Source organism: Sus scrofa, chromosome 7 (assembly GCF_054392235.1).
Source record: "Sus scrofa isolate SSC_HxYL_T2T_F1_AM1 chromosome 7, Sscrofa_HxYL_maternal_Yorkshire_Landrace_v2.0, whole genome shotgun sequence".
NCBI lineage: Eukaryota > Metazoa > Chordata > Mammalia > Artiodactyla > Suidae > Sus > Sus scrofa.
The window spans coordinates 24,085,513-24,104,799 of NC_139389.1; the positions used below are offsets into that span (position 1 = coordinate 24,085,513).

A 19,287-nucleotide genomic window follows, 5' to 3' on the forward strand; every position below is an offset into this window, starting at 1 on the left:
TGTGTACTTGGATAATTGAAGATAGCAAAGTCTTAATGTATTTTCTAGCCCTATTAATTATAGATGGTACTAAGCTAAGAGCACAGAACTTATGTACTCTCTGTGAACCTTTTTTTGTGGGATGGTGAGCTGTTTCTGAAGGCAACTCTAAAAAGGTATTATGTGGACCATAAGAACGTCGACACTATTCTTTATCAAATTAAACATGTTTTATGTGAGTCATTATTGTCGTTCAGACTGGGGAAGTGAAAATTATCCAAAGACTCCTCCTTTCTTTACATTTCAAGAATTGTAATGTGATAGAGGAGAAAATATTACCTTTTCTTTTACTTTTAAAGTCCAACAATGTATCCAAAGTTCCAAATCCATCCAGATTATAATTATTAATAAGGATTACAATTATTAAACAAAGCCGTCTTTTAGAGATAGGTTTTAGATCATAGAAAAATACCAAAGTTTTATTCATCATCACATTTTCCCATAAAAATATAAACATTATACCATGATATAGGACAATGAAAATATTTATTTTATGAAATTCCACTACATACACATATTAGTACAATCCCTCAAAATTTATGTAAATTCCATGTAGATTTATGTCAAAAGCCTAACTCACCTCCAACTTGTCATATTTTCTTTCCATTGGGATTGAGACAATGATGAAATAAATCTTTCATGAATGAATGAGAAATGAGTAAGCCTTTTTTGTCACCTTTAAAATCCTTTAATTTGTGCCTTCTCACTCCTGTGTATCATGATAAAGAGGTAGATAGGCTTAAGTAACTTAGAGCCATTACTCAAGATAATGATATTGATGTCATGATTAGAAGCCAAAAAAGGTAGGGTGGTTATATTGTTTGCATCCACAAAGTGTTTGCATCCACAAAGTGTTTGCATACAAGAATTATTACATAAATCGATCTCTGTGATCTAGGGATTACTTGCCTCAGTAAAAATGAAAGTTAGATAACCTTATTATTGTCTCCATCACATTAATTTTTTCTATGACTTCCAGGTCCTTTTTGATTTAGTAGATTTGTGATCAACTCTCATCAGCTTCTTCAGTGCCTCCTTCATGTCTTTATTCCTTAAAGTGTAAATGAGGGGGTTGAGACTTGGTGTGATGATGGTGTAAAAGAGGGTGAGAAACTTAACCCTGATCTTTGGAGGCACTGTTACCTGGTTGTAGGTATAGGTAGATAATAGCTCCGTAGAAGATAGACACCACGGTGAGATGAGATCCACAGGTATTGATTGCTTTCCGCTGGCCTGCCCTTGACTTCATTCTCAGCACAGCTTTGGCAATGTAGCCGTAGGATATAAGAATAAGGATGAGTGGTGTAAGGACAATGGCGATGCCTAAAGCAAAAACAGACAATTCAACTGCTGTGGTGTCTATACACGCTATCTTGAGCATAGCTGGCAACTCACACAAGAAATGATCCAGAAGGTTGTTTCCACATCTAGGCAGATTCAGAGTGAGTGTACACAGTACAACAGAATTGGCCAAACTAATGCTCCAGACCATGATAATCATCTTGAGACATAAATGTGGGTTCATGATTACCAAATAATGGAGGGGCTTACAAATAGCTGTGAAACGATCGTAGGACATAACAGCTAGGAGAAGGCACTCGATGGAGCCCAACCACATATAAACATAGAGCTGAATGACACAGCCCCCATAGCTGATGGTCTTATGAGGCCCCCACAAGTTAACCAGCATCTGAGGGACGATGCTGGTTGTGAAACATAGGTCTAGGAAAGATAAATTCCGGAGGAAGAAGTACATTGGTGTGTGGAGGTGGGAGTCCAGGAGAGACGCAAGAATGATGGCTGTGTTACCGACCAGTGTGATCAAGTAGAAGGTGGCGACAACTCCTGACAGGGCCATCTCCAGTTTGGGATGGTCAGAGAAGCCCAGCAGAATGAAATCATGCAGAGAAGTAGAGTTTCTTTGGCCCATAGTCCTTCAGTGCCCAAATCCTAAACTGATTTTGGGGTTGGAGAAGGAGAGGGAGGAGAGGGTAGGAGGAAGAGTAGGTGGAGGAAGAGGAGGAGGAGGAGAAGAAGGAAAAGGAATGTGTCAACATAGAGTAAAAATTTGATGAGATACAGAAGTAAACAAGGTAGAGAATTTATACGAATAATTGAAAAAATTAATGGTACAAGTAAAAATTATGGCCAAGTAAGTCTGGTATTTGTCGGTTCTTTTAAAGTAATAAATTTAATATTATATTTTTATCTAGATGACCTTAGGGAGTTCGCTCTTAAACTTAGGGTCTGAATTTTCTCATATGTCAATCTGGAAGTTTGGACTAGAACTTTTTCTAAAATAGTGTGATTGTGTGATTATCCATAAAACTCAGCTACTTGATGTGGGAATATTATTCTTTAACTGAGTTAGTGAATTCACTTATTACATCTAATTATTTGGCTTTTGTTGGAATGAAGGATTAGTCCTCTTTTCCATTAGTTATTTACCAATTTGATTTACACCTTTGCTTTTCTGATATATTATGTAGTCGATCTGGCATGATTCCTTGGTACCTTTATCTTTCTCAACTCAGTACCTAGTTTATCACCCAAACTGGTACATTTGAATTCAAACATATTTGTTAACCATCCTCTCACTTAAATATATGTCCTCCATCACTATGCTAATCCAAAAAAGTACCATTCTGGTGAGTGTTGTTGATAATGAGGAAGACTGTACATGTGTATGGGGAGGGCATAAATGGGAAATATCTGTACCTTTCTCTCAATTTTGTTGTAAACCTGAAACAGCTCTACAAATAAAGTTGAATAAAAAGATAGAAAACTTAGAGAAAAATATATGAATGAAAATTAAATTTAAATATCAAACTGGTGACACTTTCTCTCTGTATAGTACCAAAGTTGTGCTTACTGTTTGTTATACCATTTCAATCTATTTCCTGAATATTATGAAGAAATTGCTTCAAACTATGGCCATGATTCATAAGTGGACACATTTATATGACTAAGTGGTATGGCTGAGACAGTTGTATTGAGAGAGTCATTTGGTGATTTCCTCAGAATTAGCTTCCCAAGAATTATTTGAGTCTAGGTTCTGCCATTGACCAAGATGGATAGTAAGAAAAAATTAACTTTCTGAAATGTATTACAAGCTTTTATACACCATTAGAATTATGTATTGTCTGAGCAGGGGGGTGAATTAATAATTAATGATTACTTATTTTGATAGGCATATGTTTTATGTAACCTCGAATAAGACAGAACTTCAGTTAAAATTATATGAATGCAAAAATGAAAATTCTTTTAAAATTAAAGACAATACCATACAATTAATTTCTTAACTATTTCAATTATTCTTGTAGCCTCGAAAGATTAATTTGGGAAGAGAAAATACCCATCTATTAAAAATCTCCCATAGGAAATCTCCCCGTAATTTTTCATGCTCATTGTGAGATTTAGAAATAGATCAAAAATGTGAATCCTTTCTAGCTCTTCAGTCTTCATGAATAAAATATTACATTTCAAGCCTTCATTTTCAATTTAATCTACATTTCTCTCTTTTTTAAACTGCTGAATCAAGGAGTTCCCGTTGTGGCTCAGCTTGTTAAAAATCTGACAGATATCCATGAGGATGTGGGTTTGATCTTGGTCTTGCTCAGTGGGTTAAGGAAGAATCTGGCATTGCTGCAGGCTGTGGCATGGGTCACAGATGTGGCTTGGATCTCGCATTGCTGTGGTTGTGATGTAGACTGCAATTCTGATTTGACCCCTAGCCTGGGAACTTCCATATACCTCAGGTGCAGCCAAAAAAAAAACAAACAAATCCAGATGATTTCTCTGTAATTTCTCTAGAGAAAGAAAAATAAAAAAAAAAAATAAAAAAAGGAAAAATAAAAAGAAAAAAAAGGAAAAAATTGCTGAATCGAAATGTCTGAAATCACAAATCAATAAATAACATTAGGATTATAACTTTTAAAATTGTAAATCACTATGCCATATACGTGAAACATGTAATATTGTACACCAGCGATACCTCAAAAAAGTAATAGCATCATGCCCTCTACTTACAATAGAGAATAAATTTTTTTTTTTTGTCTTTTTGCCATTTTCTTGGGCCGCTCCCATGGCTTATGGAGGTTCCCAGGCTAGGGGTCGAATCGGAGCTGTAGCCACTGGCCTACGCCAGAGCCACAGCAACGCGGGATCTGAGCCGCATCTGCGACCTACACCACAGTTCACGGCAACGCCGGATCCTTAACCCACTGAGCAAGGCCAGGGACTGAACCCGCAACCTCATGGTTCCTAGTCGGATTCGTTAACCACTGAGGCACGACGGGAACTCCAAGAGAATAAATTTAATCTTTCCTCCATAATGGAGATAAAGAGAATTTCTCTTCAGAGGTTTACAATATTTATTTGTTCTAAACATCCTGAAAGTCAGCAGGATCCTTAGTCTTTGTAGTTCCAAATTCTCTTTCTTTTACGTCCCACAAATTGTTTTACCAACTTAGACACACTATTTTCCAAGAGATATTAAAGAGTAACATTACTGTGATCCAGAGAGCGTTTCCCTGATGTTGTACTTTTTGACCCGTGTGGAGCCCACTCTGTGGAAACCAGATCCTGGTTAAGCATTTGCTCTCCGGGGCTGCAGCTTTCTCCTTTTTTTTTCCTGCAGCGCCACTGCGAGTTCTGTTTTTTTCCTGATGTGTGTTAAAATATAGATTCTCGACAGGACTCCTCCTTCTTGAACATGTGACTTCGAGGAAGGGGAGGAAACGTGTCAGAAATTCTTACTACTTGTTCTGACTTTAAATCAGCTTGCAAATAGTCTTGGTCCCAGTGAAATATTAAAAAGCAACCATTAATTCAAAATAAGAATAAAACAAAACCCAGACCTCAAGAAAGGTTTCAAAGCCATCCAGACTACATCCCATTGATTTCAGTAGAGTGCCACAGAAAAAAAGCCTGTAAATGAAACAGCTGGAGAATTAGAAGATATTCTGATATTTCACTAAGAGAAATTTAATAGATGCAAAAGTTATTCACTGACAGAACAGCATAAGATAGGGAACGAGGAAAATGTCTTTTAGACATTTTTCTCTAGTAGTGAATATGTTACAAATAAACTTTTCTGTTAGAGTGTGCATTTCCAATACTCAAATTATAGTATGTGTTATTTCTATAAAATAATCCTACCATTGATAGTACATATTGATTTGGAAAAAAGTTGCTGGAGCGTATCATTTAAAAAGTTACTGGAGCGTATAAAAAAGATATCTGATGCCTGAGGTTGAATAGTAATTTTATGAAAGATATTCAATCTGCAAATCCCTAAATAATAAGTTGAGAATCATAAGATTTATACTTTTATACAGTCCTAATGTGGCTTTGTCTTGATGACTGTGATTAGTAATTCAAACACTTCAGTATCTGTAACAACTAATTCTGTTTGTGTCGTAGAGGTCAGTGTTTAAACCCCCCAGTTCTAGAGTGAGTAGTACTCAGAAGAGTTTTATGACTTGGTTTATGGTCACAAGACTCCCTTGAGTTAAAATTACATTCCACCAATAATTAATAAAATACAGAAGCACAAATTGATTGCCTTATGATATGTACATGTTTAAATGTTGCAAGTCTCATCTCTGAGTCATAAAACAATTTTAACTATCTGCTTCAGTATGGTAATAATTTTTGTATTCTATATTTGAAACGTAGTGTGGTGTAAAGTAGATGGAGCCAGACTTTCTGAACTGAAATCCTGTGGTTTTAGTTATCAGCCGTGTGAACTTGGGAAAATTATTTAACTTTTTGGAGCATCAGATTTCTTATCTATAAGAGAGGGATAATAATACATACTTTAAGCAGTTAGTATGAGGATTAAATAAATTTAATATACATAAAACAGTATAATACTGGTTAACACATAGTAAGCATTCAAACAAGTGTTAGCTATTACTATTTCAATCAAATCAAGCGGTGTGTATGCTGTAAAAATAATCATTTTTATCACTTTTGGTAGAGCTCATACTGGTATTTGACAAGATATATGGTAAACACCTCTCCCCCGCTTTTTTTTTTTTGGCAGCACACTTGGCATGTGGAAGTTCCCAGGCCAGGGATTGAACCTGCGCCATAGCAGTAATTAGAGCCACAGCAGTGACAATGCCTGATCCTTAACCCGTTGAGCCACCAGGAACTCCAACATTTTCCTTTTTTCAACCATACTTTTAGAACTGTATACGTATAGTGTAAATATTATTTATTTATTTATAAAGATAGTAAGAAACTTAAAATAAATCAATGACACATTTTTTGGTCTAGCAAAATTCTAAACATATGGAAACGACAATATCCACTTTGATTTAAAGATCTCAATTTCATTCTTGTATTTTTTCTATTTGCCTTTAGTTTTCTATAGCTTTCTTTTTTCTTTTTAAAAATTTCTTTAAAGTTGGAATTGAATTTTATAATTTAAGTCCAATTGTGAAAAATATTCAGTTTTTGTTTAAGAAATTATAAAACAAAAATGTATATAAATTTTTGTGTATGTATATTTGCTTTAATTACATTACTGCACTGTGATTCCCTAGTCCCTTGATCCTTATTCTATAGGTATATTCCATGGGTTGGCTCCTCTGGAAAAATTACAGAGCAATCATCTAGATTCTTTAATTTTTGGAAAATTTCCCAGTGTTTTTCCAGGGATGGGTAAATTCAGATTGTGAAGCAGGTGCTTTTGCCCTAGACATACAATATAATGTCTTTTTGAACCCTTTGACTAAATCAAGAGGTGTTCTTCTATTTCCTTTTTATTTACCTTTTTTTTTTCTTGCTTGCTTTAGTCCTTTACTTTTAGGAGACATTTACAGCGAATTATTAGCAGCACCTCATTGTTTGGCTGCATTTCACAATAACTGGAGTATTTGGAAATTTTAGAAATATAGAGTCTGAGGCTCCTATGCCCTCACCAGGGATTCTAGTATTCTCTGTTTATGCTGCCCCATTGGACACTATCATATAGTTACAAGGCTTTAAATGCTACCTACATTTTGATGGCTTTCAAATTTGTATTTCCAGTCTTCTCCATTGAGCATCAAACTGGTAGTTCCAACTGCCAAATTTCATTCATTTTTGGATGTTTAGCAAAAATATGAATCTAAACATGGAGAAAATAAAACTCTCGATTCCCATTGTGCCAAATCTGCTCTCTCTTCATTCTTCCTAAGCATAGTAAATGGGACAAATATCTACGTATTACTGGCCAGAAACCTAAGGCCATCCTTAATTACTCCCTTGCCCTCACCTTGAAAATTTTACCTATTTCAAGGTTTACCTCTTCTCTCCTTATTTACGGCTACTGCCAACAATGAGCCACTCTCTACCCCCGACATCATCCAATGGCCTCCAAACTTGTTTCCCTCCTCTAACTTTATTCCTTTTCAATCCATTCTCCATTTGGCAGCTAAAAGTGTTCTTAAAATTTTTATTTTTTTCCATTTACTTTTTTGAAATCTTTTAAGAATCTTTACACACTTAGAATAAGATTCAGACTCCTTATCATGACCTAGCCCCTTTTATCCGACCAAACTCCTTCCATTCTCTTCACCCCTGTGTCTCTCTAGGAATGCAAGCATTTAAAAGGTTTTTGCACTGTCCCACTTACCAGTAACATTGTCCCAAGTTGTGTTCTTTATTTTCACTTTGTTTCTCAGCTATCATCTATTCAATGAGAGCTTCCTTGATTTTCTAATCTAAACTAAGATCCTCTCCACCCCAGTCTTCTCTATCATGTTTTCATATTTTTTCTTTAATAGCCCTTACTATACATTTTGCTTTTTAAAAATGTATTGTCTTAGTCTCTTTGGGCTGCTATAACAAAATTATTGTGACTGGGGACTTAAACCAACAATTATTATTATTATTATTATTTTGTCTTTTGTCTTTTAAGGGCCACACCTGTGGCATATGGAGGTTCCCAGGCTAGGGGTCTAATTGGAGCTACAGCTGCTGGCCTATGTCACAGCCACAGCAAAGCCAGATCTGAGCCTCATCTGCAATCTAAAGCTCACGTCAATGCTGGATCCTTAACCCACTGAGTGAGGCCAGGAATCGAACCCACAACCTCATGGTTCCTAATCGGATTCATTTCTGCTGTGCCACGACTTGGGAAACTCCCAACAATTATTTCTTATAATTTTAGAAGCTGGGAAAGCCAAGATCAAGATGCTGGCAGATTTGGTGTCTGGTGATGGTCTACTTTCCTAGTTTATAGATGCAGTCTTATTGTTGTGTCCTCTCTGGGCAGAAGGGGCAAGCGAGCTCTGTGGAGTCTTTTAGAAGAGCACTATTTCCATTCTTGAGGGCTCTGTCCTTATGACCTAGTCACCTCCTGAAGGCTTACCTCCTAGTACTATCACACTGAATCACATTCATCTACTTTTATGAATCCAAAAAGATATTATTGTGGTTTTGTCAAAGAGTGTTCTGCCTAAGTTTTCCTTTAGGAATTTTTTAGTATCTGGTCTTACATTTAGGTCTTTTATCCATTATGAGTTTATTTTTGTATATGGTGTTAGAGAATTTTTTTTGCCACACCCATAGCCTGTGGAAATTCCTGGGCTAGGGCACGGCTGCCATCTATATCACAGCTGTGGCAACACTGGATCCTTAACCCACTGTGCCAGGGCAGGAACTCCTCAGAATGTCCTAATTTCCTTCTTTTACACATAGCTCTTCAGTATTCTTAGCACCACTTTCTGAAGAAACTGTCTTTTCTCCATTGTATGTTCTTGTCTCCTCTGTTGTGGATGAATTGACCATAGTGTGTGGGTTTATTTCTGGGGTCTCCTGTTCCATGGATCCATGTGTCTGTTTTTGTGCCAGTACTGTACTGTTTTGATTACTGTAGCTTTGTAGTGTAGTCTGAAATCAGCGACGATGATTCCTCCAGCTGTCTTCTTTTTTTCTCAAGATTGTTTTGGCTATTCAGAGTCTTTCGTGTTTCCATACAGATTTCATTTTTTTTAATCGTTATTTTTTAAATTAATTAATTTATTTTTAGTCTTTTGTCCTTTTAGGGCCACACTCATAGCATATGGAGGTTCCCAGGCTAGGGGTCTGATGGGAGCTGTTGCTGCTGGCCTACACCAGAGCCACAGCAAAACGGGATCTGAGCCGCATCTGCGACCTACACCACAGCTCACGGCAACATCAGATCCTTAACCTACTAAATGAGGCCAGGGATCGAACCTGCAACCTCATGGTTCCTAGTCAGATTCAATGGGAACTCCCCATACAGATTTTAAAATTATTTGTTCTGGTTCTGTGAAAAATGTCATTGATATTTCGAATAGAGATTTCATTGAATCTTTTGATTGCTTTGGGTAGTATGGTCATTTTAATAATATTTTTTCTTCTAATCCAAGAACCTGTTATATCTTTCCATCTATTTGTTTTGTCTTCAGTTTCTTTCATTATTGTCTTGTAGTTTTCCAAGTACAGGTCTTTTTCCTCTTTAGGTGGTTTGTTCCTAGGTATTTTATTCTTTTCGATGTGATGGTAAGTGAGATTGTTTCCTTAATTTCTCTTTCTGCTCTTTCATTGTTAGTTTATAGAAATGTAAGGGATTTATGTGTATTAATTTTGTTTCCTATAACTTTGCTAAATTCATCAATGAGCTCAAGTAGTTTTCTTGTGGTATCTTTAGGATTTTCTATACATGATATCATGTCATCTGCAAATAGTGACTGCTTTACTTCTTCCTTTATGGTTTGGATTCCTCTTATTTCTTTTTCTTTTCTGATTGCTGTGGCTAGAACTTCCAAAACTATATTGAATAAAAGTGGCAAGAGTGGACATCCTTATTTGGTTTCTGATCTTAGAGGAAATGCTTTCATGTTTTTCATCATCAAGTATGATTTTAGCTGTGGGTTTGTTATATATGGGCTTTATTATGTTGAGGTATGTTCCCTCTATGTCCTCTTTTATAGAGAGTTTTTTTTAAATCATAAATGGATGTTGAGTTTTATCAGAAGTTTTTCTGCATCTATTGAGATGATCATATGTTTTTTTTCAATTTGTTTATATGGTATATATCACACTGATTGATTTATAGATATTGAAAAATCCTTGCATCCCTGAGATAAATTCTACTTGAACATAGTGTATGTGAATCCAACATAATGTATTGTTGGATTCAACTTGCTAGTGTTTTGTTTGTTGGTGAAAAATTTATTGTCATTTTAGTATGAGTTCATGATTACGCTGAATGCATTTCTGTGAAGAGTTTTTCCTTGTGACTATGACACCAATTTAACCAGGAAAGCTCCTTGAAGGGCATTAACTGCAACCCTGGGATTTATCCTCCCAATGGCCCCAGTCAAGAAAAGAAAGTCATATTACTCTTTTTGTTCCTGTAAAAGCCCCATTTGCTCTGGAGTAAGGGGTGCATCCCCTGATACCTTAAATGCCCTAAAGAGTTCCCATGTTCTGCTAAAAGGAAATCTTTTGGATAAACCTAGGCTCTCTCTTCTGTGGCAATGATAATCATAATTATTTTCAGACTACTTTCGATAGTTAGATTATGTACATTAGCAAAGATGGACTATGAGGGCAATTAGGTTAATGTTCTTAGGTCACATGACAACCAGAGAGCTTCATATTAGTTTATACATGATGAGGGCATAGACAGGAAGAGAATGATAGAGAAGGTGGACAAACACAGGGAGGTCAGTATTGAAAGAAGTTGATGGAGCACTAAACCAGGTTTACTATAAAGGAACGAATAGGACAAGACTTAGAAAAATGTCTATTAGTAACAATGGGGGTGAGAAGAAAGTGCCAAGCCATCTGCTTTCCCAGTAATGACTTAATGGAAGAAAGAAAATATTTTATTCCATGGTTTATAAAGTCTACCTTTGATAGGATCTTCATTTACCTCTTTTCCACTAAGAAGAAAATCAAACCACAAACCTTTGAAGTTTTATCTTCCTGAATTCTGTATTTTTTCTGTCCCTTACCTCTTATCCCTTTTAACTTTTAGAAAAATTCTGAAAGACAGGTAATAAAAAAGCTGCTACTTTCTTTTAATTAATATAATATGAAATTAAGGCAGCTTTATAAGGGAGGAAAACTATGTCTGCATCAGAAAAAGTGCCCATAGCATTTTAATTCAAATATCTTATGATGTATTAATCCTTATTCTAGGAGAATTTTAAAAATCCATTAGAATTTTTCTGTCATACCTTGAAAAGCTGATAGTCATTGACAATACCAATAACATCAAATGGTATATAGATACCTCTATGCCTGCCTAAATCAGTCTTAGCCAACTTCAATGTTCCTGAGTCTCCAGCTTGTAACTCAACCAATCAGACACCTCTGGTTTTTTTAAGCCAGTAAAAAAAGTCCCTCAAAAGATTGGAGGTGAATCTGTTTGGGTTGAATTTGTCTTTTGTCCTATTCAATTAGAGAATGTGAGAGGAGCAGAAGTGGCGGGGCAAAGCTGTTTGGGAATATTTAAATGGTGGATCACTGTGACTTGCAGCAATAACTATATAATAAAAGTGTTTATTTTTTCTATGAAAGATGGATAATGCACAGAGAAAATAAGCAACTGAAAATCAAACTATTAGTAAACATTTGAATTTCTTAACTTTATTATTATTATTATTTTTTTTTTTTACAAAAAAACCACCACAAGATGACCTTGTATTTGGATTTTATGTGATATTCATGTCATTGTCCCTTATTTTTTTTTTATTTTTTATTTTTTTTGCTTTTTAGGGCCGCACCATGGTGTGTGGAAGTTCCCAGGCTAGGGGTCAAATCAGAGCTACAGCTGCTGACCTACGTCATAGCCACAACAACCCCAGATCCGAGCCGCATCTGTGACCTACACCACAGCTCACAGCAATGCCAGATCCTTAACCCACTGAGCAGGGCCAGGGATAAAATCCTGCTCCTTATGGATACTAGCTGGGTTCTTTTCCGCTGAGCCACAACAGGGAACTCCCATGTCTTTGTCTGTTAAAAATTAGTGAATTTTCTATTCAGATTCTCTCATTTCAAATCGTAGACCTAAAGACATATGATGTAATTGTAAATTATGGCTTAGAATTTAATTTCTTAGCTCTTATTCTAAGAAATTTTGTGGAAACTACTTTTTAGCCTTATTTTCCAGATCTCACAACCTTGTGATATATGCACTTTCAAGTACCACAATCAGAGTTCCTCCTGTCTTTCCTGATCCAAACACTTTCCCTTTCTTGCTCCTTCCTAAACCTTTTCTTTGACTGTCCCTTTTTTTTTTTTGTCTTCCAAAAAAAGTTGTCTTCTCATTTATGTTTGGAAGCATTTTATCACTGAATTCTCCAATCTATTTCACGTCTCAGTTAATTAATCAAGACTATCAGTCATTTTTGTTTCTTTGTTTCCATAAAGGCCACTTGAGTATGTGGCTTCACCACCTCAGCACTTCATTCCTCCTTTACCTTCTGGGTGCCATTGTGTGGACATTGTCCAGTGGACCACTTCTGTGAAGTTTCAGCACTGCTGTGATTATCATGTGTTGATACTCATGCAATGAGATTCATCTTAGCTCATTATTGTGAATATTAATAAGTTGGTGTGTGCATGTATGTGTCTTTATACTTGTATTTTCATGTTATTTTTGTCTGAGAATAAGCTGACAACATAAATAAATAAGAATATTTCATCCTTTCTATAAACATATTCAACTGAAATTGACTTTTTCATTCAACATCGACATTTTAAAGTTACTACTGAATTGTTTTTCATCTCATGGTAAATTCTCTCAGCTTTATGTAAGATGATTAAAACTGGAGATATTTCTTTCTGTGTAATCACAAAATTGGAAATAATCTGAACATTACGGAAAGGAGGATAAAGATTTTCTTTTTGTAAAAAAAGGGTTTTTTTTAAATGAAAAGATATGGGATGTCTTTAATCATTTATCCAAATGCTAACTTATGGATGCACAAAGGAACTCATTAGCTTGAGAAGTTATTGATTGTATCTACAACAGGGCAAATGTCTGAATGAAACTTCAAAACAAAACCATAAAAATCGTACTGTCATATTGCAGTATTTGGAAATGGCATAGATTTTTTCCCCAATCAGTTTTCAGTGGTTTGACAATGAGTGGGGCATCCTTCAGTTTATGTGCTTCTTTCCTCAGGTATTGGAAAAAAATGAATGATGAAGGAAAAAAATGCAAGTTCTCAAGATTACTTTATTCTACTGGGTTTTTCTAATTGGCCTCACCTTGAGTTAGTTCTCTTTGTAGTTATTTTGATGTTCTACTTGATGACATTGATAGGCAACCTGTTCATCATTATCTTGTCATACTTGGACTCCCATCTCCACACTCCCATGTACTTCTTCCTCTCAAACCTGTCTTTTCTGGATCTCTGCTATACCACCAGCTCCATCCCCCAGTTGCTGGTCAACCTCTGGGGCCCAGAGAAAAACATTTCTTATGTCGGGTGCATGATTCAACTCTATTTTGTTCTTGCATTGGGAACTGCTGAGTGTATGCTACTGGTGGTGATGTCCTATGACCGTTATGCAGCTGTATGTAGACCCTTGCATTACACTGTCCTCATGCACCCTCGTTTCTGCCATCTGTTGGCTGTGGCTTCTTGGGTAAGTGGCTTTACCACCTCAGCACTTCACTCCTCATTTACCTCCTGGGTACCCCTGTGTGGACATCGTCAGGTGGATCATTTCTTCTGTGAAGTTGCAGCACTGCTGCGACTGTCTTGTGTTGATACCCGTGCTAATGAGCTGACCCTTATGGTCATGAGCTCCATTTTTGTGATCATACCACTTATTCTCATTCTCAGCTCCTATGGTGCCATTGCCCAGGCTGTGCTGAGGATGCAGTCAACAGCTGGACTTCAGAAAGTCTTTGGGTCATGTGGAGCCCATCTTCTGGTTGTATCCCTGTTTTTCATTCCAGTCATGTGCATATATCTCCAGCCCCCAACAAGAGGTTCTCAAGATCAAGGAAAGTTCATTGCCCTCTTTTATACTGTTGTCACACCTAGCCTCAACCCTCTAATCTATACCTTGAGAAACAAAGATATAAAGGGGGCAGTTAAAAGATTAATGGGGTGGGAGAGGGAGATGTGATGGATCACCTGTTTAGCAGCTTTTGTTTGAAGAGTATTATCTATCTTGGAGGGTTCTTCTGGTCCTTTGAGACTTTTTTTTTTTTTTTTTTTTTTGTCTTTCCTATGGCCGCACCTGCAGCACATGGAGATTGCCAGGCTAGGGGTCCAAATGGAGCTGCAGTTGCCAGCCTACACAAGAGCCACTGCAATGTGGGATCCAAACTGTGTCTGTGACCCACACCACAGCTCACGGCAATGCCAGATCCTTAACCCACTGAGCAAGGCCAGGGATCAAATCCGCAACCTCATGGTTCCTAGTCGGATTTGTTAACCACTGAGTCACGATGGGAACTCTGAGACTTATTTTTGATCTATAACCCAGCAAGTTTAGAAGAAAAGTTCTGCTCCAAATTTGTTGTTCTTTTAATTAAAAGAATTAACCAATTGGTTAACCAATTAACCAATTGGTTAATTCTGGACTATTATCTAGAGATAAACTTTTTGATGTGTACCACTTTAATCTATTCAATATTTAGTGTCTATAGAAATTAGGCAGTGGGTTTTAAAATTAATACGCTAATTTATAGAGCAAATATTAGTATCTATAGAAAGAGAGGGGCATACAGCAAAGACTTCGGCTAATGGAGTTTTTGGTCATTAATAGCCATTACATTTACCTAAATGGTAAAAATTATTTGGCTGGAACACACTTTTTCCAAGATACTACATTACATGAGTGTTTTGTTCTGTGGGTCTATATATATATATATATTATAAAGAACTGCCTGTTCTAAATGGTTCATTCATTCATCCATTCCTTTATTTATCTACTTATTCATTCATTCATTCATTCAATTCATTGGCTAAATATCTTCTAGATTGTTGGCTTGGTAACATAGATGAATTTTTCCTGAATAGAACTCACTCTCTAGTGGTGGAAATGACAGTGTTAAGATAGAAAATGAAGTATCTGTATAGGACTTAGTTTCCAATGGGCACAATGCTAATAAATTAATGTATCTTTAAAAAAATCTAAAACAAAAGAAGTTTGGCCAAAACCTTGAAAATAAATACCAGATGGTAATTTCTGCAGGAAGGTAATCTCATTACATGAAATAAAACCAAACAAACAGAACAAGTTTAATTTCCTTTAGTTGAGTTAGTTAATGACAAGGATATCGTTTAAATTTAAGGTACCTTAAAGCTTTTCTTTTTAAATATCATTAGTCTTTGCTGTGTAGCATGAGCTTTTTTTTTTTTTAATGTAAAACATAAAATTGGACCATATTTTTTAAAGTTACCATTCCTTATGGTAGATAATGACCAAAAAAATCACAGCTATGAGAGATTCTCAATTAATACAGCAGATATAGGCTTCTCTTCTCCCTCAACTTTTTCAAGGTAGTTAGAAGTATATGGATAGTGGGAACAATTTCTAACATTGTGATTTATAGACTGCTAATTCATGAGAACTTGTAAACTGGGAACAATCATGTTAAATAATGTTAGAGGATCAAATATCTGAAGCAGTTAATACCAGGCTCTGAAAACAACTTGATTCATCTAATGGATGTCTTAAAAACTTACCCATTTTTATACATGGATGTCTTCTTCTTATTGAATTCTAAGTGGTATTTACATATTCTTGACTCAAGTCCTATGTCAGATAAATGATTTATAAATATCTTCTTCCAGTCTGTGGTATGCTTTTATTTTCTAGTAGTGTCTTTCGAAGAGCAAGTTTTTAACTTTAATGAAATATGCATAGTTTCTACAAAAAAGCATGCTGGCATTTTGATTGTGGTTGCATTGAATTTGTATACCAATTTGGAAAGAGCTGACATCTTGGTGATATTGAGTCTTCTGATTTAGGAACCCAGTATATATCTCTATTTATTTACATCTTTTTAGTTTCTCTCAGAAGGATTGATGTTTTTATTATACAGATTTTGTACCTATTTGGAAAAATTCATCCCTAAGTATTTAATGTTTTCGAATGCCATTGTGAATGACATAGAAGTACAATTGATCTTTGCATATTGACCTTGTATCCTGTGACTGCTAAATACGCATTTAATTTCTGGTAGACTTTTAATAGATTTTTAAAGATTTTCTGAGTACATGATCATGTCATTCATAAATAAGGACTTTTATTTCTCTCTCTCCAACTGTTATTTCTTTTATATTGCTATGTTACTCTGTTGCACTGGCTGTGATTTCCAGCTTAATGTTGAATGGAAGAACTGGGAGCCAAAATGCTTGCCCTAATCTTAAGGGGAAAGTATTGTCTTTTACTAATAAGTATATTAGCTATGCTTTATCTGTGTCCTCTACCAGGTTTAGGAAGTTGCATTTTTTTCTTGCTTTTCTGAGATTTATCATGCAAGGGTATGAAAATTCTGTCCAACACTTTTTCTGCATTTTGTGAGATGATCTGATAGCCTTTCTTCTTTATTCAATTAATACAGTAAATTTCATTGGTTAATTTTCGTAAATTGAAATAACCTTGTCTCCTGAGGGGAAAAAACCTCTTGATATAATATATTGTTCTTTTAAGGCCATTCTGGATTTCATTTGCTAATCTTTTTTTTGGTAAGAGTTTTAGTGTCTATAATCATGAGCAATATTAAACAGTATTTTTCTTTTCTTGTGATGTATGTGTCTAGTTTCTGTACCAACTTAATGCTGGATTTATTACATGACTTGGCGAATATTCCCTTCTCTATTTTCTGAAAGAGTTTGTTTAGCATTGGCATTACTTCTTCTTAAATGTTCAATATAATACTCTTGTGGATATATAAGTCCATAGTTCTTTTTGTGGGACCATTTTAGATTAAAACTTCAATTACTTTCATTGTTATAAAAGTATTAAGATTTTTCTATTTCTTTAAGAATCTGTTTTGATTATTTGTATCTTTCAAAGAATCTACTGATTTCACCTTTGTCATCAACTTTATTATTCATAATATTCCATTATTGTCCTCTTAATGTTTGTAGGATTCCTACTGACCTCCATTTTATTTCTGATCTAGTAGTTTATATCTCCCACACTTTTGTGTGAATCAGTCTAGATAGAGATTTGTCAGTTTCACATTTTATTTTCAATAACTTTGTATTTCACAGATCTACTTTTATATTTACCATTCCCTTTCCTTTGCTAAATTTTAGTTTAACATCATCTTCCTTTTTTAGCCTTTTAAGGTAAAAGCTTCTGTCATTGATATTAGATCATTTCCCTTTGTTTAAAATAAGCATTTAAATCTATACATTTTTCTTTAAGCACTGATTTAGCTGCATCTCACATATTTTGACATTTTCTATTTTAATTTTCACTTTGTTTCAAAGACTTTTTTTTTTTGTCTTTTTGCTATTTCTTTGGGGCCGCTCCCACGGCATATGGAGGGTCCCAGGCTAGGGGTCGAATCGGAACTGTAGCCACCGGCCTACACCAGGGTCACAGCAACGCGGGATCCGAGCCACGTCTGCAACCTACACCACAGCTCACGGCAATGCCGGATCATTAACCCACTGAGCAAGGGCAGGGACCGAACCCGCAACCTCATGGTTCCTAGTCTGATTCGTTAACCACTGCGCCATGACGGGAACTCCTCAAAGACTTTCTAATTTCCTTTGTGATTTCTTTGACTGAAGGGAGTGGCACAGTTGGTGTTATAAAAGAATGACAAAAAACAGATATGAGAGAATAAAGATTCTAGTAAAAGTGATAATTTCCTATAAATCTATAAATATTTGACTATTGTACATCATTTCTATCTTCTATGTAGCTTTTGTGTTGTTCACACAAGTTTAAAGAATTTGTTTTTTCTGAGGTTTTTTTGTTTCTCCCTTATCTGAGTTACAGTTGTCTGTCTTTTCATTTTTATAGGTTTTTGGTGTGGTGCCCTTTTTGCAGATAATACAGTTTTAACTTCTCTTATTTCTGTGTCTGCCTCCCTTGTGGCTGAAGTTGGTCCAGGGGCTTGCTCTAGGCTTCCTGATGGGAGGGATAGGTGCCTGCCCACTGGTGGATAGGGCTGCGTACCAGCTGGATAGGGCTTTGTCCCTGGGTGAGATTAGACATGGCTGTGTGCCTGGGCTCTTTAGGCAGGCTGTTTACTGATGGGTGGGCTGTGATCCCACTTGGATTGTTGTTTGGCCTGGGGCTTCTCAGCGCTGATGGGTGGGGTCAGGTTTTCCCAAAATGGCCACCTCCAGAGAAACACATGCTGATGGATATTCCCAAGAGCTTTGCTTCCAATGTCCTTCCCCACAATGAGCCACAGTCACCCCCTGTTTTCCCGGGAGATCCTCCAAGAACTGCAGTCAGGTCTGACCCATATTCCTATGGAACCTTTGCTTTGCCCTGGGACCCAGTGCACATGAAAGTCTGTGTGAGTCTTTCAAGAACAGGGTCTCCATTTCCCCCAGTCCCATGGAGCTCCTGCGCACAGGCCCCACTGGCCTTCAATGCCAGATGCTCCAGGGGCTCTTTCTCCCAGTGCCTGATCCCTAGGCCTGGGGATTTGATGTGGGGCTCAGAACTCTCACTCCTGTAGGTGAGTCTCTGTGATACAGTTACTTTCCAGTCTGTGGGCTTCCCACCTGGGAGGTGTGGGGTTGTTTATATCATGTAATCGCCCCTCCTACTTCTTGATGTGGCCTCCTTTTTGTCTTCTGGAGTAGGATATCTTTTTGAAAGTTTCCAGTCCATTTGGTTGAAGGTTGTTCAGCATTTGGTTTTAATTTTGTTGTTTTTAGGAGAGAAGTTGAACTCCAGTCCTTCTATTTGGCCATCTTAATCTCATCTGCAAAATAACTCTTTTCTTGAAGTGTTTGATTCAAATATTCCATTCCTTGGGTTGTCGTTGGATCATCCTGGGCAATGATTAGTCTCCTTGCTTGCAGCTGGCTGCTGTAGCTGCAGGTAGATGACATGACGTGTGGAGTTGTATCCCCAACCCCAGGGGTGGGAGCCAGGCTGCCAGGGAAAACTAAAGAATTTGTCTTGAGAGTGGAAAATTCTAGTGTACAGTAAAGGCAAGTTTGTAACACGTGCAGGTCATTGTAATCTCCAGAACTAGAAGGCCTTATTGATCAATGGGTGATTTAGAGTCTTGGAAGAAGGCATGGGGGACAAACAGCTTAGGAA

General features: G+C 36.5%; 2 protein-coding genes across 2 annotated transcripts; one reads left to right on the forward strand and one right to left on the reverse strand.

Moving 5' to 3' along the window:
• Positions 1–1,005: 1,005 nt before the first annotated feature.
• LOC110258293 (olfactory receptor 2W1-like) lies at positions 1,006–1,969 on the reverse strand. The gene is given in 2 exon segments (XM_084970350.1): positions 1,006–1,155; positions 1,157–1,969. Coding segments are annotated over 2 exon segments (963 nt in total).
• An 11,234-nt stretch (positions 1,970–13,203) lies between these two features.
• Positions 13,204–14,157, forward strand: LOC110258294 (olfactory receptor 2J3-like). Its single transcript, XM_084970351.1, has one exon. The coding sequence runs from the start codon at positions 13,219–13,221 to the stop codon at positions 14,155–14,157; it is 939 nt and encodes a 312-aa protein (XP_084826477.1). The 5' UTR covers positions 13,204–13,218.
• The last annotated feature ends 5,130 nt before the right edge of the window (positions 14,158–19,287 follow it).

What these genes read in the sequence shown, in the direction of transcription:
- LOC110258294 (XM_084970351.1), top strand. Translation starts at nt 13,219, where the DNA reads ATGATGAAGGAAAAAAATGCAAGTTCTCAAGATTACTTTATTCTACTG.